Raw genomic sequence first — 27143 nt, 5'->3', positions numbered from 1 at the left:
TAATAAGATGGTGACAGCAAACAATGATTCCTCATGCGACATCTTCCAGAGAGCCAATCCCTTCAAATATTTCACATTCCCTACATCTTCTGCTTACTCTTTTGTCTTGCTTGTGTTACGGAAATAGTTGGAGCTTGAGGCGCAGTTAGGAAATTTGATCGAATGGCCTAGCGCCCTGCTGTCCCCTGAGTGGAGCGAGAGCACGAGCTACCTTGTGGAGAAGATCAGAGACGGGCTGTGGGCCATGATCGCCTCCATTTCGAAACATCAAGGAAGATTGACGTATTGAGGCGAATGTGGAGGGAGTCAGCAGTTGTTCTCCATGGAAGGACTGAGTTCATGCGGATGATCTCGATGCTGACGGGAGGATGCTTTTGAAATTTTGTACCTTATACTGTTCTCTCTCAGCTTTGTCTGTTTTCTCTCCTGCTGCTGAGTGTCGGGAGGGCGATATGTTACTCTTCATGTGACGGAGGGGTCGGAAATTTGAGATCTGATGTTCTTGATGGTGTTTTTCTGTGCGTGTGAGAGAGGGGGTTGGGGGTTTGTCACTGTTCTTTTTTGTGTGTGAGGAGGTTGGAGGTTTGATATTATTGTCACTATTTTGTGAGGGGGTGGGTTGGGGTTTGGGGTTTGACGCCTGGCTGCCGTTTTCATGTGGGCAATCTGTTAGTTTTAATGTGAGGGAGGTGGTGGGAGAGGTTTGTGAGTTTTATTTCTTTTTTGTTCTCTTTTCCATGCCAGGGGAGGGGGGAGTTGATGTCTTTTCTTTCAACATCCCATGGTTTTTCTGTATTTTATGGCTATCTGGAGAAGATGAATATCAGAGTTGTATTGTACGTGCATACTTTGACAATAAACAGAACCTTTGAAGTATGTAGACAAGTCATACTGAACTGTTGAGGCATAGAAGGCTGTGGACTAAATGCTGCTAAATCGGACTAGTATTCTTGGGTTCTTGATGAACACGGAGGCCTCTTTCTATGCTGAGTAACTATAATGAACTCCAAAGGGGTTGAGCAGAAGGCAGTAATTTTTTTATCTGTCCTCAAGAAAAATCTCAGCCTGAAACGTGGACTGTTTATTCATTTCCTTAGATGCTGCCTGACCTGCTGAGTTCCTCGAGCATTTCGTGTGTGTTGATTTTTTTAAAATCTGTTTGTGCTCTTTTTTTGTAAAATTTCTAAATAATTAATAGAACATAGAATGTCACAGCACAGTACAGGCCCTTCAGCCCACGATAGTGTGTCGACCTTTTTCACCTACTCCAAAATCAATCCTAACCCTCCCCTCCTACATGGACCCCATTTTTCTATCATCCATGTGCCTGAGAGTCTCGTAAATGCCAATAATGTATCTGCCTCTATCACTATGCCTGGCCAGGCATTACCACTCTCTGTGTGAGAAAAACTTGCCTCTGACACCCCCCCTATACTTTCCAACAATCACCTTAAAGTTAGGCCTCCTCATGTTAGCCATTTCCGCTCTGAGAAAATTCTCTGGCTGTCCACTCTATCTGTGCCTCTTATCATCTTGTACATCCTTCTCTTGTGAACGTTGTGTATCTATGTGCCTGTGATGCTGCTACAAGTAAGTTTTTCATTACGCCTGTGTGCACATGTACTTGACAATAAACTCAGCTATGGCCTTGACTTTGAGCTGCTGACTGGTTCAACATCAGTGAGAGAGCAGCCTGAGCTTCATTTGCTGAGTTGTCATGTTCAATGCAGAGATTAAATCTCTTGATATAAGGTTGTTAGGTTAGCACGACATTGTGGGCTGAAGGGCCTGTATTGTGCTGTAGTGTTCAATGTTCTATGAAATTTAGCAGAATCGCACTGAAAGTAAATAAATACGATAAAACCTGTAGATTTAAATATTAAGGTATAATTTGGAAACAAGTCCTGGGAACAATAGAAGGATCAAGAACAGGCTGTCTCCCTACAACCATCAGGTTCCTGAACCAGCGTGGATAACGAAACTGACCTCAACGCTAAACTGCTTCCACCTCCCTATAGCGGATAGTAAAAAACTGCTGAGAGGGTCAGCGGGATCTCCCTCCTCCTGATGGTGGCACTTACTGGCAGCATTGCTGGGGATGCCTACCACCCATCCCATGATCTTTTTGACCCACACCATCAGGAAGGAGGTTCAGGGGCATCGGGACCAGATCTGACAGACTAGATGGCAGCTTCTTCCCTCGGGCTGAGAGACTAATGAATACCCTGCCACCACTGAGATCTCATCACTGGGACAGTGAGCTGTTTACTGTTTACCCGTGCTGTGCACTGCATGCACTCTGGATTGTAGTTTATTAACTTGTGATAATATTTTGTTTTACGTGCCGGGAGTGATGTATGTTTTGTGGGTGCACCACAGTCCGGAGGAACATTCTTTCATTTGGTTGTACAGTCAGATGACAATAAACTTGAACTTGAGCAACCAATGGACTCACATTCCAGGACTCTACATCTAATGCTCTCAATAGTTATTGACTTATTTGTTTGTTTGTATTTTCAATTTGTCTGCCTTTTGGACATCGGTTACTTGTCAGGTTGGTGTATGGTGACATATATAGGCATCCGTTAGTCTCATGAGACCATGGATCTGTGTCTTCACTGTCCAGGGCGCAGGCCTGGGCAAGGTTGTATGGAAGACCAGCAGTTGCCCATGCTGCAAGTCTCCCCTCTTCACGACACCAATGTTCTCCAAGGGAAGGGCACTAGGACCCATACAGCTTGGCACTGGTTCGTCACACAGCAGTGTGTGGTTAAGTGCCTTGCTCAAGGACACAACAGGCTGAGGCTCGACCTAGCGACCTTCAGGAACTTATTGCCCACTTCTTGTTTTTTATTTATTTAGAGGTAGAGCAGAGCAACAGGCCTTCCAGCCCGACCAACCCGCATCCTCCAATTACACCCACGTGACCAATTAACTTACTAACCAGTATGTCTTTGGATTGTGGGAGGAAACCGGAGCACCTGGAGGAAACCTCCCCTCCCCTTGGGTCACAGGGAGAATATACAAACTCCTGTAAGACAGCGGTGGGAATTGAACCAGGGTCGCTAGTGTTGTTAAGCATTACGCTAGCTGCTACACTGCCGCCACCCCACTTGTCCTTATGCAAATACAGTTTTTTCAGTTCAACAGTGCTTCTGTAATAGGCCAGAGCTGCCTCTGTACTGGTTCTCCCCTCCGTAACCCACCCTTAACACTGCTTCTTCTACAGTGGGGCACTGCCCCACGACAGTGTAGTGCTCCCTCTTCACTGCCCCTCGTGTAGCACAGCACTCCCTCAGCACAGTATTGATTATGTCTGTTGTGATTTTTATCCTTTGGAATCCGACTTGATGATAAAATCTCCCTTTTATCACTTCCTTCTTATTTCACAATATGTTCTTTTCACAGAGTCATCCCTCATAAGCCCATCATCTCTACTGAGGCATTGGCTGCCAACAGCAGCTTGCCAGAGTCAGTCATTCAATCTGTCACCAGGTGTAACCCATTTTGCAAAGATCCTTCCTCTCCCAGGGATGTGGTCCTTGGAGCTTCTGTTGCTGTTTCTGTAGCTCTGGGTTTTTACGGGAAAGGCTTAGCTAGTCCCCTTGGCCAACACCCCCTCCTCCTCACGCAGCCGGGCTACACTTATACAACATAGTAAGAGGCCCTTCAGCCTCACTGGTCCATGCCAACCCAGGAAGCCACCCAAACTATTCCTATTTGCCCGTTTTGGCCCATATCCAAATGTCTTTAAAATGTTATTAATGTACCTACTCGTGGCAGCTCGATCCATATGCTGACCACCCGCAGGGTGAAGAAGTCGCCCCTCAGATTCCAATTAAACCTCTCCCTTCTCACCTTAAACCTAAGCCCTCTAGTTCTTGGATCCCCAACTCTGTGGAAAAAGCATGTTTGCATTCACCCTATGTCCCTCATGATTTTATACACCTCTATACGATCGCCCCTCATGATTTTATACACCTCTATACGATCACCCCCTCATTCTCCTATCACCCTATTCCCCTCATTCACCCTATCTACCCTGTCCCTCATGATTTTATACACCTCTATACGATCGCCCCTCATGATTTTATACACCTCTATATGATCACCCCCTCATTCTCCTATCACCCTATTCCCCTCATTCACCCTATCTACCCTGTCCCTCATGATTTTATACACCTCTATACGATCACCGTTCAGTCTCCTATGTTCCACTGCAAGAAGTACCAACCTCCTCAACCTCTCTCCATAACTTAGTCCCTTGAGTCCAGGCAACATTCTCATAAATCTCTTCTACACTCTTTCCAGCTTGGTGCATCTTTCCCAGAGCAGAGCGACCAAAACGGAACACAATGTTCCAAAAAATCCTACCAACATCTTCTACGTCTAACACAGCCTCACCCAACGCCTTGCTGTGATTGTATATCCAATCTGAATTTAAATTGTGGTGTAATACAACACACACAAAATGATTGAGGAACTCAGCAGGCCAGGCAGCATCCATGGAAAAGAGTAAACTGTCAACATTTTGGGCCGAGACCCTTCATCATAACTGGAGAAAAAAGGACGAGAAGTCAGAGTAAGAAGGTAGGGGGAGGGTAGGAGGTGATAGGTGAAATTGGAGGGGGAGGAGTGAAGTAAAGAGCTGGGAAGTTGGTTGGCGAAATAGATACAGGGCTGGAGAAGGGGGAATCTGATAGGAGAGAACAGAAGGCCATGGAAGAAAGGGAAGGGGAGGAGCACCAGAGGGAGGCAATGGGCAGGTAAAGAGATAAGGTGAGAGGGAAATGGGAATGAGGAATGGTAAGGGATAGGAGAGGGCCATTACCAGAAATTCGATTAGTCGATGTCCTTGCCATCAGGTTGGAGGCTACCCAGACGGAATATAAAGTGTTGTTCCTCCAACCTGAGTGTGGCCTCATCGTGACAGTAGAGGAGGCCTGGATAGACATGTCGGAACAGGAATGGGAAGTGGGATTAAAATGAGTGGCCACTGGGAGATCCTGCTTTTTCTGGCGGATGGAGCGTAGGTGCTTGGCAAAGTGGTCTCCCAATCTTCTTTGAGTCTCACCGGAGGCCACAGTGTGAGCACCGGATACAACAGATGACCCCAACAGACTCACAGGTGCTGCCTCACCCAGAAGGACTGTCTGGGGCCCTGAATGGTAGTGATGGACAAGGTGTAGGGGCAGGAGAAGTACTTGTTCCACTTGCAACCTCTGCTTCAATAGCCTCAATTGGTAACAAAGTCATTGCCTTTAGAATCTCAGAATAATACACATCTCAGAGGGTCACTTATCCCAACAGCCCTCGGACCCCACTTTGCTGTTCACTCCTCCCGACACACAAAAACACAATCCTGAAAGGTATTGTATTCAACTTAATTTTGAATGTAATTTAAATTTTTGTTTCCTCCTCTCAATCTTATTCAGAAAATTGCCGTGATGTTTATTCTGTTATTCACCAATTGTTTATTGAGAGGGCAAAGATGAGTTACATCAGGAACTCAGTAGGGGTGAAGTCACACAGCACGGTTATTTTACTGCAGCACTGTGAGGAGCACGTTTTTTTATGTCTCAAATGCCTTTAATACCATACAGCCCTCACTGTTGGGGGGAAAGCTCCGTTCAATGCGGGTTGGCACTTCTATTGTATCCTGGATAATGGACTACCTGACTGGCAGACCACAGTTCGTGTGGTTTCAGAGCTGTGGGTCAGACATGGCTATAAGCAGCACTGAGGCCCCACAGGGGACTGTACTGGCTCCCTTCCAGTTTATCCTGTATACCTCGGACTTTAGCTACAACACTGAGTCATGTCATCTGCAGAAATTCTCTGATGACTCAGCAGTAGTTAGTGTATAAAGAGAGGATGGGAGGATGAAAACAGGGCTCTGGTGGGGGATTTTGTCAAATGGTGTAAGCCGAATCATCTGCAGCAAAACATCAGAAAATTGTGTACAAGAAGGGCCAGAGTTGCCTCTACTTCCTGAGGAGACTGAGGTCCTTAGGAGTATGCAGGCCTCTCCTTCACATGTTCTCCCAGTCTGTTGTCATCAGTACAATCTTCTATCCACTGGTGTGCTGCGGCAATGGCATCAACACGGGTGATGCCCAGAGACTCACTAAACTGATTAGAAAGGCTGGCTCCATTATAGGAGTCAAACTGAACACACTGGAGGCTGTGGTAGAACAAAGGACACTACAGAAAATCCTGGCAACTCTGGACAATGTTTCTCACCCTCTGCAGGCCACCTTATCTGAACAGAGAAGCACTTTTAGTAATAGACTAAGACAACTGTGCTGCTCCAAAGAGTGCTATGTGAGTCATTCTTAACTTTGCCCATCTATAATGAATCAACCTATAGCCGGGGGAAGTGATGGCCCCCTCCTGTTAGACTGTTTGAGGTAACTTTTTTTTATTCTTTCTACTTCTAATATTTGTATATCTGTGCACATGTAATGCTACTGTGACACCGTAATTTCCTTTGGGATCAATAAAGTATTGATCTATCTAATGCAAACAGAGCCACTTTGGAATCCCAATTCTTTCATCAATATCCATTCTTTTTCATACAAACTCTTCTCAGGCTTCCAGCCAGGTACAGGTATCGATTATAACTGATGTTTCAATGACAAACTCTGCATCTTCTTCAGGGACGATGGCTGGAGAAGTCTAGTCCGGTGGTATTTATACCCCCGTAGTCCGTTCCTCCTGATTGGTTAGTCCTCATTCAGTCAGATTTCATCTGCAGTCAAGTTCCAGTTCTTCCTCAGAGCAAGACCCTCATTTTTCTTAAAATTGTTTTCCTTTAGTTTTATTTCAAGCCCGTACCCAATAGGACGGACACACAACCAACGTGTAAAAGACAGCAAAAAGCACAAATACGAAAAAGACAAACAATCAATAAATAAATAATCAATAAATATCGAGAACATGAGGCGAAGAGTACGTGAAAGAGAGCCCATAGGTTTTGGAAGCAGTTCAGTGACGGGGCAAGTGAAGTTGAGTGAAGCTATTCCCACTGGTTTAGGAGCCTGATGACTGAGGGTGATATCTGTTCCTGATCCTGGTGGTGTGGGTCTTGAGATTCCTGTACCTTCTTTCTGATGGCAGCAGCGAGAAGAGAGCGTAGTCTGGATGGTGATGAGCATGGCCCGTGATGCTGGAAGCTGCTTTTCTGTGACAGCGCTCCATATAGATACGCTCACTTGTGGGGAGAGCTTTACACGAGATGGACTGGGCCGTATCCACTTCTTTTTGTAGGATTTTCCACTGAAGGGTATTGGTATTTACATTCTAGCCACAATGCAACCAATCTATATATATATATATATATATATCAGGGTAAGGTAAGACGAGGGAATACGTACCAGGTAAAGAATGAAACAAAACATGGGTTAGCACGACACTAATGTGGGTTAAAATAATTTCACATTTATGCACAGCAAAGCAACGTCCACCAAATAGATATTGAGCTGGATGTCACTAGGGAGACCTCGTCTTGGTGTCAGTTTCCAAACAGTGATTCGTTTCGCTACCATCCGCCTCCCAGCTCAACAAAACTGAAGCTGTGGCAGGGAACCTTTAAATTAGCCGACTCCTGCAGCCCTCCCCTTTAAGAAAGTTGAGCGGCGTCCAAAACTTAGCGAAAAAATTTTTTTTCGGGAAAAAAAAAGTTCCTTTCGCCCAAACAGGAAGGTCCTGCCCCGAATTATCCTAATCAGTAATAGAAGTAGAGAAGCTAATAAATTCTGGATAGTTTGGTTTTGAAACGTCCTGCTTGAGAAGGAGAGGGTTTGTCCAATGTTAGTACGCGGAGGTGAAGCCACTCCTGGATGTGGAAGTAAGAGAGGGAGAAAGAGCGTTTCTTCCCCCACCCTGTATATATAAAGAAAACACACAGCGCTTCATAAAGAAATTAGCTTCAAGATGGCGAAAGCGTACGATTATTTGTTCAAACTACTGCTGATCGGAGACAGCGGGGTAGGAAAGACTTGTCTCATTATCCGCTTCGCCGATGACAACTTCAATAGCACTTACATTTCTACCATTGGTGAGTTAGTAAAAAGTTTGGGAAAACTATTCTCCCCTTTCCCACTTTCCCTCCCTCACTCTCTCCTTCCTTGTCATGTCAGTTTGGCCTGCTGGTGCTTTCTCCCAAAACACAATCGATCAAAACAAACTTTGCTTTATAATGAAAGGGAAAAAGTTGCTATGGGTTTTTTAAAAAACTTTTTTTCCCCACATACTGAAGACATTTAGGGATGTGTGAATGAGTCAATGTCCAGTCTGAAAAGATCCATTGCTTTTTTATGTTAATAATGTATTGACCATTCATCTGAGACACATTTCTGAGTTCTTCTTTGTCCACCCCCTCTCTCAGTCTCTCTGTCTCTGAATCTGCCCTGTTCTGTTGTGCTTAAGTACTCAGTAAATTCTAGACTTCTGCAGGGGAAAGGGAGACTCAGGGAAAATCGATCACTGACAACTTGCTCACCACTGTCTGTGGTATGTGTTTCTCTCCCTCTGTTGTAAGACCACAAGTTATATTGTGTATTTTTCTTGCTAAAAGATGCGTGTTACTAACCTCCACTGCTAGCCCCTTCCCTGCCTGTTAACCGGAATGCGAAGACACTCAACCATTGGTGGTAGAAATTTGAGATTAAAAACAAAAAAAATGCTAAAATCACATTTCAGATCAAGTCAGTGTCCACAGGGAGAGAAATGGAGGGTATTTCTGAAGCGTTAAGTCTTATTTCCTTCTCCCCATTTCCTGTCAGACCTACTGAGAATTTCCAGTGGTTGTCATTGATGAGAATATTGTATGAAGACAGGGGGGCTAGAAAGTTTGTGAACCTTGCAGTCATAGTCATAGTCATACTTTATTGATTCGGGAGGGGGGATTAGTTTTTGTTACAGTTGCACCATAAATAATAAATAGTAATAGAACCATAAATAGTTAAATAGTAATATGTAAAATTATGCCAGTAAATTATGAAATAAGTCCAGGACCAGCCTATTGACTCAGGGTGTCTGAGCCTCCAAGGGAGGAGTTGTAAAGTTTGATGGCCACAGGCAGGAATGACTTCCTATGACGCTCTGTGTTGCATCTCGGTGGAATGAGTCTCTGGCTGAATGTACTCCTGTGCCCACCCCGTACATTATGTAGTGGATGGGAGACATTGTCCAAGATGGCATGCAACTTAGACGGCATCCTCTTTTCAAACACCACCGTCAGAGAGTCCAGTTCCATCCCCACAGCATCACTGGCCTTACGAATTTTCTCTGTTTCTACATAAATATGACCTAAAATGTGATCAGATCTTCACATAAGTCCTAAAACTAGATAGAGGACCCAATTAAACAAATAACTCAAAATCATTATACTTGTTAATTTATTTATTGAGAAAAATGATCCAATATTACATCTATTTGTTGGAAAAAGTATGTGTACCTCTGGGCTAATGCCTTCTACAAAAGCTATTTGGAGTTAGATGTTCCAATCAATGAGATGAGACTGGAGGTGTGGGTTGTAGAGGTGCCCTGCCCCATAAAAAAGACACACAAAGTCAGGTTACTGACACAGCCTGCTCTTCTTAAGAAAGATCTGTTTATGTGCACCATGCTTTGATCAAAACAACTTTTAGAGGACCTTAGAAGAATTGTAGAGATGCATGAAGCTGGAAAAGGCTACAAAGCATTTCTGAAGACCTGAGTGTTCATCAGTCCACAGTAAGAGAAATTGTCTCCAAATGGAGGAAGCTCAGTACTGTTGCTACTCCCTAGGAATGGGCATCCTGCAAAAATCACACCAAGAGCACAACATGTAATGCTGAAAGAGGTGAAAAAGAACCCAAGGGTAACAGCAAAGGACTTGCAGAAATCTCTAGAACTTGCTCAGGTCTGTGTTCATGTGCCCATGGTATTCATGCAAGGACACCACGGAGGAAACCATTGCCCTCCAAAAAAAAATATTGTTGCATGTTTCAAGTTTGCAAAAGACCACCTGGATTAACGCTTCTGGGACAATGCTGTGTGGACAGATGAGACCAACGTTGAACTTTCTGGCAGAAATGCACACTGCTATGTTTGGAGGAAAAAGGGACACTGCACATCAACACCAAAACCTCATCCCAACTGTGAAGCACAGTGGAAGGAGCATCACACATAAAAGTTGCTGGTGAACGCAGCAGGCCAGGCAGCATCTCTAGGAAGAGGTACAGTCGACGTTTCAGGCCGAGACCCTTTGTCAGGACTAACTGAAGGAAGAGTGAGTAAGGGATTTGAAAGTGGGAGGGGGAGGGGGAGATCCAAATTGATAGGAGAAGACAGGAGGGGGAGGGATGGAGCCAAGAGCTGGACAGGTGATTGGCAAAAGGGATACGAGAGGATCATGGTTTGGGGCTGCTTTGCTGCCTCAGGGCCTGAAAAAAGCTTGCAATTGTTGCAGGAACAATGAATTCAAAATTGTATCAAGACATTTTACAGGAAAATGTCAGGGTAGCAGTCTGTCACCTGAAGCTTAATGAAAGTTGGATAATGCAACAAGACAATGATCCAAAAGACAAGAGTAAATTAACAACAGAATGGTTTAAAAAGAAGAAAATTTGTGTTTTGGAATAGCTGAGTCAGTCCTGACCTTAATCCTATAGAAATGTTGTGGAAGGACCTGAAACAAGCAGTTCACGCAAGGAAGCCCACCAACATCCCAGAGTTGAAGCAGTTTTGTAAGGAGGAATGGCCTAAAATTCCCCTGAGCCGATGTGCCGGACTGCTTAACAGTTACCAGAAATGTTTGATCGAAGTTACTGCCGTACAAGGTGGTCACACCAGTTCCTGATAGCAAAGGTTGACATACTTTTTCTAACACGTAATATTGGATCATTTTTTCTCAATAAATTAATGAACAAGTGTAATGTTTTTGTGCCATTTATTCAATTAGGTTCTCTTTATCTAGTTTAAGGATATGTGAAGATTTGATCACGCTTTAGGTCGTATTTATGTAGAAACAGAGAAAATCCTACAGGGTTTGCAAATTTTCTAATACCACTGTAGAGTTATTCAGTTCCTTCGACACGCGAAGAGTCTGACTGCACATCAGTGGTGCTCATTTTAGCTAATCCCATTTGCCTACATTTGGCCCATATCACTCTACACCTTCCCTACCATGTACCTGTCAAAATGTATTTTAAATGTTGTTAATATACCTGGCTCAACCCCTCCATAAACTCGTTCCATAAACTGACGACCCTCTCAGGTTGGTCCTCGGGCCCCATTTAAATCTTCCCTCTCTCAAACTTCTGCCCTCTAGTTCTTGATTCCTCCAACCGTGGAAAATGGCTGAGTGCATTCACCCATATCTATGCCCCTCAGGATTTTATACACCCGAGTAAGATCACCCTTCGGCCTCTTATCTTCCCTGTCTGTTTCTGTCTCTTCCTGTGCGCCTTGAGCTAGAAGTGTTGTCCTCGATTAACTCAGCTCAGAACACTTGCATTCATTCCTCAGTCGTACTTTATTTGTGCACAAGGAAAACAGTGTGGCTCCTGTCACCACAGTCTTAACTGAAAACTGCCATCTCAGTACAGAATTGACTAGCAGTTACGGATATCGGTGAAATGTGTATATTTGAATTTCTTACTTGCAAGATCGATCTCCGTTCACAATACAGATGTTAAAAATCAATAGAAACTACAAGCTGACAACCAATGCTATTTTGAAGTTAGTAAAGTAGTTGTCCCTTAGTTGGTGTGTGTGTTTCACATCCTTCCCTTGCATTCTTATCTCATCTCCAGTAAGTGAAAATGGCTCCAGAAATCTGCTGTGCAAAGGGAAGCTCTGCTTTTCAAAGGCCTTCCCTTGCCTGGGCTATCTGCAATCTATCTCCTTGCCTGGACATTAAGTTAACCCTTACCTTGCCACAATCTCCACAGATGGAAAAACAATATTTGGAGTGGCCATTATAAGCCCCTTGAACCTATTGTTCTATTTAGTGAAATCACAGTTCAGCTATGGCCTATCTCCTTACAGGGAACTATGAAAGATTTTTAAAAACTAGCCCTTGCCCACAGACTTGGGGGGGGCGAGGAAGGTTGTGTTTGAAAGATTAACTTCATTTATCACATACATTGAAACACACAGTGAAATACAGCGTTTGCGTCAATGAGCAGCACAGTCCAAGGATGTGCTGGGGGCAGCCCACAAGTGTCACCACACTTCTGGTGCCAACACAGCATGCCCACAGCCTACTAACCCTGATTCGTACATCTTCGGACTGTGGGAGGAAACCGGAGCACCCGGAGGAAACCCACGCAGTCACGGGGAGAGCGTACAAACTCCTCACAGAGTCGGGAATTGCCGGCGCTGTAAAAGCATTATGCTAACCGCTGTGCTCCCATGCCACCTTATTATTATGAGACTATTAGTCACAACATTTACAATTAATTGAACTGCCAGCAATGTCTGTTTCCAGGTAAGAGTTTCACAAGAGTTTTGAACTTTCGGCACAGCCAAAAGACCTGTTTCTGTGCTGTAGTTTTTCTATGGTTTCTAATGACCTTCATAAATCAGGGCATTGAGTGCAGGAGTTGGGATATTCTGTTGAAGTTGTACAAGACGTTGGTGAGGTCTAATTTGGAGTAATGTGTGTAGTTCTGATCACCTACCTACAGGAAGGATATCAATAAGCTTAAAATCTGCAGACAAAAGTTACAAGAATGTCTGGGGGGGACTTGAGGGTGTGTGTGTGTTAATGGGTGGTTGGATGAAAGGAGGCTTGTTTTGCCGTTGTGGTTCTGCTGAACATTGTGAGAAGGCTACGTTGGCATCAGAACGTGTGGCGACATTTATGGGCTGGCCACAGCACATCCTTCGGTTGCTGACGCAAACAACACACTACACTGTGTCTTCCAATGTAGATGTGATAAATTAGTGCATCTGAATCTGAATGCAGAGGAAGGTTGAATAGGTTAGAACTTCATCCCCCCTGAACACGGGAGAATGAAGGGAGATGTGATGGATGTGTAGAAAATTATCAGGAGTGTAGATAGGGTGAATGCTTGCAGGCGTTTTCCCCCTCAGGTTGGGTCTAGGACTAGAGCTCATAGGTTAAGAGTGAAAGATGAAATATTTAAGGGAAATCTGACAGGGAAATTTCACTCAGAGACTGGTGAGAGTTTAGAATGAGCTGTAAGCAGAAGTGGTAGATGTGGTTTCAGCTGGAACATGTAAGAGAAGTTTGGATATGTACATGAATCGGAAGAGTATTGAGGGCTATGATCAGGATACAGGTAAGTGGGATGATGCATAAGACCAGGTCAGCACAGTCTAGATGGGCTGAATGGCCTGTGAGGTGCTAAGGTACTCTATGACTCTATTTCCCCAACACTCTTCATGTAGGATTGTTTCTGATTTTGTTACAGTCCCCTACTGAGACTGTAGCTCTAATATTTTTTAAGACCCACACGATGCCATATTCTCTAAGTATTCTCCACCCTGTCTCCCCCATTCCTTAATAAGTTTCATCAGATAATTTCCTTTACTTTTTAAATTCCACAGAATGCAACGATGAGTCTGTGTAGAGTTTAATACCAGATTTAATATTACCGACATATTTTATGCAATTTAGAACATAGAAAACCTACAGCACAATACAGGCCCTTTGGCCCACAATGCTGTGCCAAACATGTACTTACTTCAGAAATTACCTAGGGTTACCCATAGCCCTCTATTTTTCTAAGCTTCATGTACCTATCTAAGAATCTCTTAAAAGACCCTATTGTATCCGCCTCCACCACCATCGCTGGCAGCCCTTTCTCTGCATAAAAAACTTACCCCTGATATTTCCTCTGTACCTACTTCCAATCACCCTCAATTAACCTCTGACTATCCACACGATCAGTGCCTCTCATCATCTTGTACACCTCTATCAGGTCACCACTCATCCTCCAAGGAAAAAAGGCCGAGTTCTCTCAAGCTATTCTCATAAGGCATGCTCCCCAATTCAGGCAACATCCTTGTAAATCTGTGCACCCTTTCTATGGCTTCCACATCCTTCCTGTAGTGAGGTGACCAGAAATGAGCATAGTACTCCAAGTGGGGTCTGACCAGGGTCCTATAAAACTGTAACATTACCTCTCGGCTCTTGAACTCAATCCCCTGGTTGATTAAAGCCAATACACCATATCCCTTCTTAACCACACAGTCAACTTTGATGTGTGTTGCAGTCAACCTGTGTAGCAGCTTTGAGTGTCCTATAGACTTGGACCCCAAGATCTCTCCTATCCTCCACACAGCCAAAAGTCTTACCATTAATGGTATTCTGCCATCTTATTTGACCTACCAAAATGAACCGCCTCACACTTATCTGGGTTGAACTCCATCTGCCACTTCTCAGCCCAGTTTTGCATCCTGTCGATGTCCTGCTGTAAACTCTGACAGCCCTCCACACTATCCACAACACCCCCAACCTTTGTTTCATCAGCCAATTTACTAACCTATCCCTCAACTTCCTCATCCAGGTCACTTATAAAAATCATGAAGAGAAGGGGTCCCTAACAGATCCCTGAGGCACACCACTGGTCACCGACCTCCATGCAGAATATGACCTGTCTACAACCGCTCCTTGCCTTCTGTGGGCAAGCCAATTCTGGATCCACAAAGCAAGGTCCCCTTGGATCCCACGCCTCCTTACTTTATCAATAAGCCTTGCATGGGGTACCTTATCAAATGCCGTGCTGAAATCCATATACATTACATCTGCTACTCTACCTTCATCAATGTGTTTAGTCACATCCTCAAAAAATTCAATCAGGCTCGTAAGGCACGACCTGCCTTTGACAAAGCCATGCTGACTATTCCTAATCATATTATGCCTCTCCAAATGTTCATAAATCCTGCCTCTCAGGATCTTTTCTATCAATTTACCAACCACTGAAGTAAAACTCGCTAGTCTATAATTTCCTGGGCTATCCCTACTCCCTTTCTTGAATAAGGGAACAACATCTGCGACCCTCCAATACTGATCTGATTGTAGTGAATACTGAAGCAAAGTACTCATGAAGTATCTCTCCTATCTCCTCCTGTTCCATGCATATTTTTCCACTGTCACACTTGATTGGTCCTATTCTCTCACGTCTTATCCTCTTGCTCTTCACATACTTGTAGAATGCCTTGGGTTTTCCTTAATCCTGCTTGCCAAGGCCTTCTCATAGCCCCTTCTGGCTCTCCTAATTTCATTCTTAAGCTCCTTCCCGCGAGCCTTATAATCTTCAAGATCTCTAACATTACCTAGTTTTTTGAACCTTTCGTAAGCTTTTCTTTTCTTCTTGACTAGATTGACAACAGCCTTTGTACACCACGGTTCCTGTACCCTACCATCCTTTCCCTGTCTTATTGGAACGTACGTATGCAGAACGCCACACAAATATCCCCTGAACATTTGCCACATTTCTGCCGTACATTTCTCTGAGAACATCTGCTCCCAATTTATGCTTCCCAGTTCCTGTCTGATAGCTTCATATTTCCCCTTACTCCAATTAAACGTTTTCCTAACTTGTCTGTTCCTATCCCTCTCCAATGCTATGGTAAAGGAGATAGAATTGTGATCACAATCTCCAAAATGCTCTCCCACTGAGAGACCTGACACCTGACCAGGTTCATTTCCCAATACCAGATCAAGTACAGCCTCTCCTGTTGTAGGCTTATCTACATACTGTGTCAGAAAACCTTCTTGAACACACCTAACAAACTCCACCCCATCCAAACCCCTTGCTCTAGGGAGATGCCAATCGATATTGGGGAAATTAAAATTTCCCATCATGACAACCCTGTTATTATTGCACCATTCCAGAATCTGTCTCACTATCTGCTCCTTGATGTCCCTGTTACTATTGGGTGGTCTATAAAAAACACCCAGTAGAGTTATTGACCCCTTCCTGTTCTAACTTCCACCTACAGAGACTCCGTAGACAATCCCTCCATGACTTCCTCCTTTTCTGCAGCCATGATACTATCTCTGATCAGCAGTGCCATGCCCCCACCTCCTTTGCCTCCCTCCCTGTCCTTTCTGAAACACCTAATGCCTGGCACTCAGAAGTAACTATTTTTGCCCCTGAGCCATCCAAATCTCTGTAATGTCCACAGCATCATAGCTCCAAGTACTGATCCATGCTCTAAGCTCATCCGCTTTGTTCATAATACTCCTTGCATTAAAATAGACACATCTCGAACAATCAGTGTGAGCACATCCCTTTTCTATCACCTGCGTATTCTCCCTCTCACACTGCCTACAAGCTTTCTCTATTTGTGTGCCAACTGCCCCTTCCTCCGTCTCTTCAGTTTGGTTCCCACCGCACAGCAATTCTAGTTTAAACTCTCCCCAACAGCCTTAGCAAACCTCCTTGCCAGGATTGTGGTCCTCCTCGGATTCAAGTGCAACCCATCTTTATTGTACAGGGCACGCCCAATTATCCAGAAATCTGAATCCCTGCCCTCTGCTCCAATCCCACAGCCACACATTTATCCTCCACCTCACTCTATTCCTATACTCACTGTCACATAGCAGAGGCAGTAATCCCAAAATTACTACCCTTGTGGTCCTGCTTCTCAGCTTCTTTCTTAACTCACTTGTGTGTTGCTGTTAAAAAACTAATAGCAAGTGAAAACCAGTAAGACAATTCAGAAGTGTTTTTCTCATTGAGGTTTCAAGTATTCAGTCTTGGAGATGCCAGAAATGGCCAGCAGTGAAAAGTTAAATGATTTCACTACTTCAGCAAGTTAGGAACTATGAAGAATTTGAAGGTATCGACTGTCATATTGAATGTTAGAATGAAAATAAAGATCTGGAGGATGCAGTCTTTGAAATCACTGTCTGAAGGCAGTCCATTGTCTGCATAAGGTGGCTGCGCTGATTTTGTTCATTTATAGTCAATCAAAAGAACACATCAATGTACACTGGTTGAATTCCTCTGTCAACAACTATAAGGAACTAATACACAATTTTATAGTACTGTTCCAATTTAATCTGTATTTCTTTTAAGTTTGTTACTCGGTTAAAAGATAGTAGTGCAAAAAGAGAGCAATAAAAAGGAAAAAATTAGTGAGCAAGTGTTCATGGGTTCACTGTCTGTTCAGAAATCTGATGGTGGTGGGGAAGAAGCTGTTCCTGAACCGTTGAGTGAGTGTCTTCAGGCTCCTGTACCACCTCATTGATGGAAGCAATGAGAAGGGCATTTCCTGTGTGAATCAGGGCCCCTAATGACAGATGGTGCCTTTTTGAAGCGTCCCCTGTTGATGATGTCCTCGATGTTGGAGAGACTAGTGGCCATGATGGAGCTGGCTAAAGGCTAATTTATACTTGTGCATCAACTCAACGCCGTAACCTACGCAATTGGCTTACACACATTGTGAGCATTTATACTTGTGCGTTGGTGTGTCTGCGTCGCTCTGCAATTCGGGCACGTCGTGCATGTGCACACACCTGCCCGCGCAAGGCTTCATGGTCATGGTAGTCTTTCTCGAGGTAAACAAGTTTAAAGCGAGCGTCTTTTTTCATATAAGCGAAATGTGTCCTCCATAATTTCGGAGGTCTGTAAAGCTTTATGGAAAGCATTGCAGCCAGAGCTTTTTCCCTGCCCTTCAGTCGCCCAATGGGAAGCTATTGCAGCGTAGGAGGAAATGCGATGCTACCAAGCAGACCGATCACAGTTGTTGCGTTCTGCGTTGCCGCGACGCGTAGTTACATTTTGGGAGAGGTGCGCGTCAGGCTCTGGTGTAGGGATCCGCGTCGGGTCTGCGTAGGGTTTGCAGCGACGCTGTACTTATGGTGTCAAGTTGACACACAAGTATAAATCAGGCTTTAGTTTGCAACTTATACATTACACCACATTGTAGGAAGGATGTGGTAGAAAAGAACGAGCACAGAAGAGATTCACCAGGATGTTGCCAGGACTGGAAGGTTGAATAAGGAGAGATTGGATAGGATTGGTTTGTTCTCACTGGAACATATGAAGCTAAATGTTAACCTATAATGGAGATTCATAAAGTTATGAAAGGCATAGAACACATAGTCAGAGCCTTATTTCCAGGGCAGGAGGGCGTTGAACTAGAGACCACAGGATTAAAGAAAGACAGGAGAAATTTGAGGAGATCTGAGGGGTGGATGTAGTGATTATCTGGAACTAACTTTCAGAGAGGGTGATGGAGGCAGGTTTGATTACATTTGGACAGGTTCTCAGATAGAAATGATGTAAAGGGAATCAGAATAGTATCACTGACGTCTGTCATAGCATTGATCGTGTTGTGGCAGCAGTTCAGTAATGCATAAAAATAGTACAAAGAGTTAGCAAAATAGTGAGGTGGTATACTTGGGTTCATTGTCCATTCAGAAATCATTGTTAGAGAGAGAGAGAGAGAGATAGAGAGATATAGTGGCATGTGGGATTGCCGGATGGACAATAGTTTTTGTTGGACTGCAGATTATGGTCTCTCTTTGGGGGCTTGTTATTGCCTGCTTGTTGGGTGGTGGGTGCTGATGCTTCCTGCTGAAATTAGAGGGGGAGGGGAGGGCTGCTGCTTGTGTGTGGGAGGGGGAGGCCTTGGGTTCTAATGTTTTTCTGTCCCTCATTCTTCGGGGTTCTCTTCTGTTTTCATGGATGCCTTTAAAGAGTAAGAATTGCAGGTTGTATATTGTATACGTTCTCTGATATTAAATGGAACATGTGAAATCCAACGGTGGAGGGGAAGAAGCTGTTCCTGAAACATCGAGTGTGTGTCTTCTGATTCCTGTACCTCCTCTCTAACGATAGTGATGAGAAGGGGGCAAGTCCTAGGTGGCGAGAGTCCTTAATGATGGATCCCACCTTTTTTTTCTCTAACAGAAACAATATCCAATAATCAGCCCATCATAACTGTTCACAACCTGAAATTAAAATATTATCTACAGTGCACTCAAGCCCCTGTGGATACCACCTTCTTGAGGTATTTTCTTTCGAAGATATCCTCAGTGGTGGGGAGGGGCGTGCCACGATCGAGATGGCTGAGTCTGCAATCCTCACTTCAGCTTTTTCTGATCCTGTTTGTGATGTGAGTACAACGCATGCAAACGGAATTAGCATAGATGTGCAGGTTTCCACAAATAAAATGAAGTGAGTCATTTTATGTTTAACGAAACCTGTAACACAGTTTAATTGTACTTCAAAGCATGCATGCTTAATAACCTTTTATGTAATAACATCATCACTTCAGACCAGCCTCTCAAAGTGAAGCCCCGACTCAATGTTGGTGGTTGTGAATTATGCACATTTCTCCCAATTATGTTACCCTACAGGCAGGCATCATGGACGAAGTGGGCCAACGGGCCTTTTTCTTGTATTGTATGATTTATGTGGTGGTTATCTGGAACAAGCTGCCGGAGGCAGTGGCAGAGTCGGATGCTGTTGCAACGTTTGAAAGTCATTTGGACAGGGACAGAGAAGGAGTAGGGTGATAATGGTTTAATTCTGACAGATTGGGTTAGAACAGCACAGCACAGGCCCTTCGGCCCACAATATTGTGCCAACCTCTTAATCTACTCCAAAATCATTCTAACCCCTTCTTTCCCCATAGCCTTCCATTTTCCTGTCATCCATATGCTTAAGAGTCTCTTAACTGTCCCTAATGCATCTGTCTCTACCAACACCCCTGGCAGTACATCCTATGCACTACTACTATGTGTGTGCGTGTGTGTGTGTGTGTGTGTGTGAAAAGAATCTACCTCTGACCTCTCCACTATACTTTCCAACAGTCACTTTAAAATTATGCCCCACTGTATTAGGCATTTCTGCCCTGGGGAAAAGTCTCTGACTGTCCACTATCCCTCATTATCTTGTACACTTCTTTCGAGTCACCTCTCATCCTCCTTCGCGCCAAAGAGAAAAGTCCAAGCTCACTCAACCTTTCCTCGTAAGATGTGTTCTTTAATCCAGACAGCACCTTGGTAACACTCACAACACGCTGGAGGAACTCAGCAGGTCAGGCAGCATCCATGGAAAAGATCAGTCGACGTTTCGGGCCGATCTTTTTCACGGATGCTGCCCGACCTGCTGAGTTCCTCCAGCGTATTGTGAGTGTTGCTTTCACCCCAGCATCTGCAGATTATTTTGTGTTTAGCACCCTGGTAAATCTCCTGTGCACCCTCTATGAAACTTGCATGTCCTTTCTATGAACTGAACTGAAGACAATGTTCCAAATGTGTTCTAACTATAGATTTTTTTGATCTGCAACATCACCTCACGGCGCTTGAACTCAATCCCAACTACCGAAGGCAAAAACACCGCCATATTCCTTCTTAACCATCTTATCAACTTGCGCTGCAACTTTGAGGGATCTGTGGAACAGCATTGACATAGTGGGCTGAAGGGCTCGTTTCTGTTTTTATAAACCTCCAAGACAGAAAAGTGTAGGCTCAAACCTTGCATCAGGCCCAAGCACTTCCATCAGATTAGCACAGTCCAGAGGTGCCACATTCAGAGGGCTCTCCTTGAGCATCCACTAGACACTGAAGATTGTATGGTATGTCTGGAAAAAGAACAAGAAAGCTGCTTTTCGGCAAGAACCCAAATAGCAACAAGACAAGACCATTCAGCCCCTCGCATCTGTTGCTCAACAACTCATTAACTCCGTTCCCATTGATTCCATTAATATCCTAAAATACATTGATCTGCATCTTAACACTGAAACATGCCCATCTAGTCTATGTCAATCTATTATTCTGTCTAGTTCCATTGACCTGCACCAGATCACAGTCCTCCAAACCGCTCCCATCCATGTACCTATCCAAACTTCTCTTAAATGTTGAAATTGAATGCACATCCACTGGCAGCTCTTTCCACACCCTCGCCACCCTCTTGAGTGAAGAAGTTCCCCCTCATGTTCCCCTTAAACATTTCACCTTTACCTTTAACCCATGACCTCATAGTTTTTCAGTGGAAAAAGCCTGCTTGCATTTACGCTATCTGTTCTCCTCATAATTGTCCTTACTATATGAAGTAGATATAAGGGTAGATAATGATTCAAGCATCAAAACATACTGCAAAATGTATCATCTGTGTTAACAATAAACACAGTCAATGTGCAAGGGGGCAGCCCGCAAATGTCTCCCTACGTTTCGGTACCAATGTAGTATGGTCACAACGTTCAGCAGAACAACACAGCACACCACCAAATGACAAAACGATGACAAAACCAGCAAAATTGATAAGGATTTTGTTTCATTCCCTAAATGAAGAAGTTTATTCTCATCTCTGTCCTGAGCCTTTATTCTGTGTGTGACCCTTAATCCTGGTCCCAGACACAGCAGCTGGGGAGAACTGTGCTCCTTGTGGGAATTATGTTCTTTTCCAGATCTAAATGTGCAAGCCCTGCCTGCTTCATCAGTCCTCGTTGGACAAGTCCCCTGAGCCAGGATGCTGTTGGATATTCCCAGGATTTGGGAGAGTCTTTCTTCAAAGGTCCTGGGAGTGCTTTCAAGAGATAGAGCATGGAGCAGGCCTTCTGGCCCAACTCACCCATTCAGACCATGATATTCCTCTATGCTAATCCCATTCACCAGTATTTGGTCCATATCCCTCTAAGCCTGTCCAAATGTCCTGTTTTTGTGTGATATCACTCTGGAGGAACATTGTATCATTTCTTAATGCATGCATGCATTTCTAAATGACAATAAACGAGGACTGAGTGTCCTCATAATCTAATCTAAATGTCTTTTAAAGTTACTAAAGTGCCTCTGCCACTTCCTCTGGCAGCTTATCCTCTGCACCCATTACCTCCTGTGGAGGAGAATAAACTTGGGCAATTGCATATATATTGCCATATACTATTCTGAGATTAATATTCTTAAGAAGTATATGTTAACTTGTACATACTTCGATAACAAAATTTACTTCTTCCTCAGATACTCCCTTTAAATCTTTCCCCTCTCATCTAAAAACTCTGCCCTTTAGTTTTAGACTCCCTACCCTTGGAAAACTATTTTAACTATCTACCCTATCTCTGCCCCTCATAATTTTACAAACCACCCCCCCCCCCATAAGATCACCCTTCAGCCTCCTTTACTCAAGGAGAAACAGTCCCAATTTGTCCACTCTCTCCTTATAATTCAGGAGAGTACAATCCGTCACCAAAGATTTCCACCATCCAGGCTGTGCTCTCTTGTCACTACTACCATTGGGCAGGAGGTACAGAAGTCTTGGGTCTCACACCAACAGTTTCAGGAGCCTTACAACTATCAGGCTCTTGTACTGACATAGATAAACTTCAAACACCCCAACTCTGAACTGATTCCACAAACTACAGACCCACTTTCAAGGACTCTTTACAACTCATTCTCAGTATTATTTTTTATCTGCACAGTTCGTCTTTTTTAGTGGTTTGTCAGTCTTTGTCCGTTTATGTATAGTTTTTTGTAAATTCTAATGTATTTCTTTTTCTCCAAAATGCCTGCAAGACAATAAATCTCTAAGAAGTATATGATAGAATATTGATACTGTAATTTGTTAATTTTCTTTGAACTTTGAAGCCATCCAGCTTAATCACACTTTCCTGGGGATCTGTACTACACCCTCTCCAGTTTAATCATACCCTTTCCAAAGTGAGGCAACCAGAACTGCACACAATATTCCGTCTGCAGCCTAAGCAAGCAGGTTTTTAAAAATAATGCAAATTATTTATAGCAATTTCCTTTGGATTATTAGGTAGAAATAATGATGTAGCTGGCATCAATCCCAGGATCCGGTAGCTTGTGAAAACCACTGGGGCAAGTCCTGTTCACTAATGCAGGGAAGACGATAAAATGTCACACTTGAACTAAAACTGGTAAAAGCTCAGTTGGTCAGGTGACATCTGTGAAGAAGGAAATAATCAATGTCTCAGAGACCTGCCCTTCAAAGTTTGGAGTTCTGCAGCACCTTTGTGGTTTTCACAAGACTCTTGAAATGTGGTCATGGGTTAGATTTGTCAGCCAGTTTGTACATAGTAAGCTCCCACACCCGATCCCTGATAGAAGTTTATAAAATTATGAGAGTCACGGACAGAGTAGACAGAATCAGAATTGAGTTTATTATCACTGACGTATGAAATGCGGCAGTAGAGTGCAAAGACATAAAGATATCCGCAAATTACAAAAGTAAATAACTTCACCAGGGATGGCCCTAAGCCAGTCTGAGAAAGGAGGAGGGTTTACATGGTCATGATCAAATGGTAATTCTGCCATGGACAGTTCCAAGCCCGGCTGCTAAAAGAAAAGGGTTAGGACAGTGGTTCCCAACCACCGGGCCGCAGACCGGTACCGGGCCACAAAGCATGTGCAACCGGGCCACGAGGAACAATGAGTCAGCTGCACCTTTCCTCATTCCCTGTCACTCACTGTTGAACTTCAACATAGGGTTGCCAACTGTCCCATATTTGCCGGGACATCCCGTATATTGGGCTAAATTGGTTTGTCCTATATGGGACTGCCCTTGTCCTGTACTTCCCCCCCGCTAAGGTAGAGCATTCCTATGAAACCTTTCGTGCTGAAATGGCGTAAAGCAAAGAAGCAGTTACCAGTAATTTATATGGGAAAAATTTTGAGCATTCCCAGACCCAAAAAGTAACCTACTGAATCATACCAAATAACACATAAAACTAAAAATTAAACTAACATATAGCAAAAGCAGGAATGATATGATAAATACACAGCTTATGTAAAGTAGCAATAATGTATGTACAGTATAGTCGGGAAGATTAAGCCAAATCCGATTTGTGGGGAAAAAATCGGCACGTATGTGCACGTCACATATGGTCTTGGTAGTCTTTCCTGGGCTAAACATACGTGTCCTGGGATTTGACTGCTACTTTTGTCCCTTATTTGGGAGTGAGAAAGTTGGCAACTGTAAAAGACATGTTGTGGTGAGTTTAACCCTACTTGAACACCAAACCACCCCCCCTGCGGTTGGGGACCCCTGGGTTAGGCAGCCTCATCCCATAAAAACCCAGAGCTAGAGAATCCCCAACAGAAGCTCCAAAGACCTCATCCCTGGGCGAGGAAAGTGGGTTAAACCTGGCGACAACTTGAAAGACTTGTCCGGGACAGAGGACCCTGGCGAGCCAGAATAAAAGGATGCGGTAAAGGGAAGGAATACAAGCTGGCAGGTGATAGGTGAAGCCAGATGAGGGAGAAGGTGGGTGGGATTGAAGTGAGAAGTTGGGAGGTGATGGGCGGAAGAGGTAAAGGGCTGAAAAAGGAGGAATCTGATGGGGGAAGAGAGTGGACCATGGGGAAAAAAAGGGAAGGAAGGGAAGCAGGAGAAGTTGATGGGCTGGGTAGGCGAGGAGAAGAGTGCCCATAGAGTACCCCTCCCCTCCCCCCACTCTCCCCTCCCCCATTTCCCCTTCCCTCCCCTCCCCCTCCTCCCCCACTTTCCCCTCCTCCCCACTCTCTCCTCCCCATTCTCCCCTTCCCTCCCCAACCCCCACTCTCCCCTCCCTCCCCTCCCCATTCTCTCCTTTCCTCCCCTCACTCTTCCCTCCTCCAACTCTCCCCCTCCCCTATTCTCCCCTTCCTTCCCTATCGCCCCACTCTCCCCTCTCCCCACTCTGCCCTCTCCCCACTCTCCCTCCCCCACTTTCCTCCACCCTCCCCTTTGCCCATCTGCCCAGAGTGTCCTTCTTTCTTTGCCTTTTCAAGTGCCTGTCCTGTGCTGAAGAAGGATGTCGGCCTGAAACGCCAACTGTTTATTCCTGTCCATAAATGCTGAGTTCCTCCAGCATTCTGTGAAAGTACAATAACTCCTCTTTCATCTGCTTTTTCTCTTACCTTCAGGAGTCATTTACAGTGGCCAGTTAACCCACTAACCTGCACACCTTTGGGGTGTTGAAGTACACTGGAGGGTTATAGATGGGCAAACAAATTATAATGTGGGGAAATAATAAATTGTTCATTTTTGGGTGCAGAATAAAAGTATTTTTTTTAATCGGTGAGAGGTTTGCAGAGCTCTGAGGTGCTGAGGCATGATTTTCAAAAGGCCAGTTTTCAGCTACTGAGAGAATGTTATTGTTTATTGTGAGAGTGATTGAATGCAAAAGTAGAGAGATCATGTTTCAGTTATGTAGGGCAGTGGTGAGACCACATGTAAACTAGTGTGAGAATTAGTTCAAGGTAAATATGCTATCAAAGTACATGTATGTACCATATATTACCTTGAGCAAGATATCAATACCTTTGGAGGGCAAAGAAAGCACATCAAAGATAACATCAAAATCAGCCTGAAGATATTCAACATGACATCTAAAAACTGGGAAGACATTGCACTCAATAGAGACACCTGGAGGAAATCTGCTCAAGAGGGAGCTGTGCTACGAGAGAGCGACTCCACTGTGTCGCAGAGAACAAGTGGCAGCTGTGAAAGAGACTGAACAACCAAAAACCCAACCACGAACCACAGCCATCTACCCTTGCACACACTGCGCCGGAATATGTGGGTCCCAGATCTAAGTCTCTTAAAGATCCCCAATGTATCTGCCTCTGCCACTACCCCTGGCAACCTATTCCTTGCACCCATCACTTTCTGTGTATTAATAACAACCTGTCTTTGACATCTCCCTATACTTTCTTCCTAACACTTTTTTTAACTTATGTTCATCATATTAGCTATTTCCACCCTAGGCAAAAAGTCTCTGGCTATCCACTCTTATTACCTTGTACAGCTCTATCAAGTTGCCTCTCCAAAGAGAGGAGTCCTGACATCAGTTTTGCCTGTGTGAAGTTGGCATGTTCTCCCTGTGACTTCAAGAGATTCCCCTGAGTGTTCCAGCTTCTTCCCACTTTAGCCCTGCCCTGAGGGAGCACCGATCTGTCAGGAGTGTTTCTCCCACCCCGTTTCCAGACAATCTATTGGGTGACACTTTGGTCCTGTCCTGGATAAGTGCCAGTCTGTCAGGGGTGCCCCTCCCCCACCTTCCAGACAAGGTTCTGAACTCCTGTTGTATCTTGACCCAAAGTGTGTGCATGGGAGAGAGGAGTCAGATAATGCCTTGTCTTTCTTTTCTATCTTGCACCACAGACTTTTTTTGTCCCTTGGTGAATTTGGGTTTCAGAAATCTCAGAAATATCTGCAGATTGCACTGATAAGCTGAACAGTCAAAGGAAGTAAGCTTTGAGGATTGCGTGCAATCTCCGAGTTGCTGTGAAGTGTGACCTTCTTCAAAATACAAGCTGAACACACGATATTTATTTCTGAGCCCCTATCAGACGATTAATGCTCCTGGGATGAAAGGGTTAACGTATGAGGAGAGTTGATGTCTCTGGGCCTGTACTTGTTGGAGTTTAGAAGAATGAGGGCGGTATCTCATTGAAACGCATAGAATATTGAAGGGCCTAGATAGAGTGGACATGGAGAGAATGTTCCTATGATTGGGGGGGAGGTCTAGGATTAGAAGGCACAACGTCAGAATATAACAGAGATGAGAAGGAATCTCTTTAGCCAGAGGGTGGCAAATCTATAGATTTCATTGTCATAGATGTCTGTGGAAGCTAAATCATTGGGTGTATTTAAAGTGGAGGTTGATAGTTTCTGATTAGTAATGCCATCAAAGGTTTTGGGGAGAAGGCAAGAAATGGCGGAGGAGATTCGATGGGCCAAATGGCCTAATTTGCTCCTATGGGCTATTTCTGAAGCAGATATAAAGTGTCCACCCTCCACCCACTCCACCTGCCCATCACCCATGTGTTTACCCCCTCCCCCACTGTTCCCATCTGCCACTCCCCACCTCTTTCATTCGGTCCCATGCTCCACCTTCCTCTCCTGTCACACCCCACTATCTGCAGTCCTGTGTCGCTCCCACTCGTCATCTCCCAGCCTCTTGTCACTATTTGCACTCTCCCATCCTCAGCTTTCACTCTCCTCACCTGCCAGTTCTTGCTCCAACCCCTTCCCCTTTCCTCTTTATACTGGCTATCTTTTCGTCTAGATGAGGGGTCTCAACACCAGTCGTCGACTGCACGTTTCCCTGCCTGGGAGGAGGTACAGGAGCCTGAAAATCCTCTGAACAGACCATGAGCCCGTTAAAAGGGACCTGAGGGGCAGCTTTTTCTCACAGCGCTGTGCATATATGGATCAAGA

The 27143-nt window shown here is 44.4% G+C and overlaps 1 protein-coding gene across 1 annotated transcript in view; it reads left to right on the top strand.

Moving 5' to 3' along the window:
• The first annotated feature begins 7664 nt into the window (after positions 1-7664).
• Positions 7665-27143, top strand: part of rab13 (RAB13, member RAS oncogene family) — a 52510-nt gene continuing 33031 nt past the window's right edge. Inside the window, exon 1 of the mRNA XM_072283027.1 lies at positions 7665-8059. Coding sequence (XP_072139128.1) covers positions 7936-8059 — 124 coding nt within the window. The 5' untranslated portion in view covers positions 7665-7935. The remainder of the gene's footprint in view (positions 8060-27143) is intronic.

The sequence above is a fragment of the Mobula birostris genome, chromosome 2 (assembly GCF_030028105.1).
Source record: "Mobula birostris isolate sMobBir1 chromosome 2, sMobBir1.hap1, whole genome shotgun sequence".
Lineage (NCBI taxonomy): Eukaryota > Metazoa > Chordata > Chondrichthyes > Myliobatiformes > Myliobatidae > Mobula > Mobula birostris.
The sequence above is the reverse complement of the archived record's forward strand: the minus strand, read 5'-3'. Positions and strand labels throughout refer to the sequence as shown.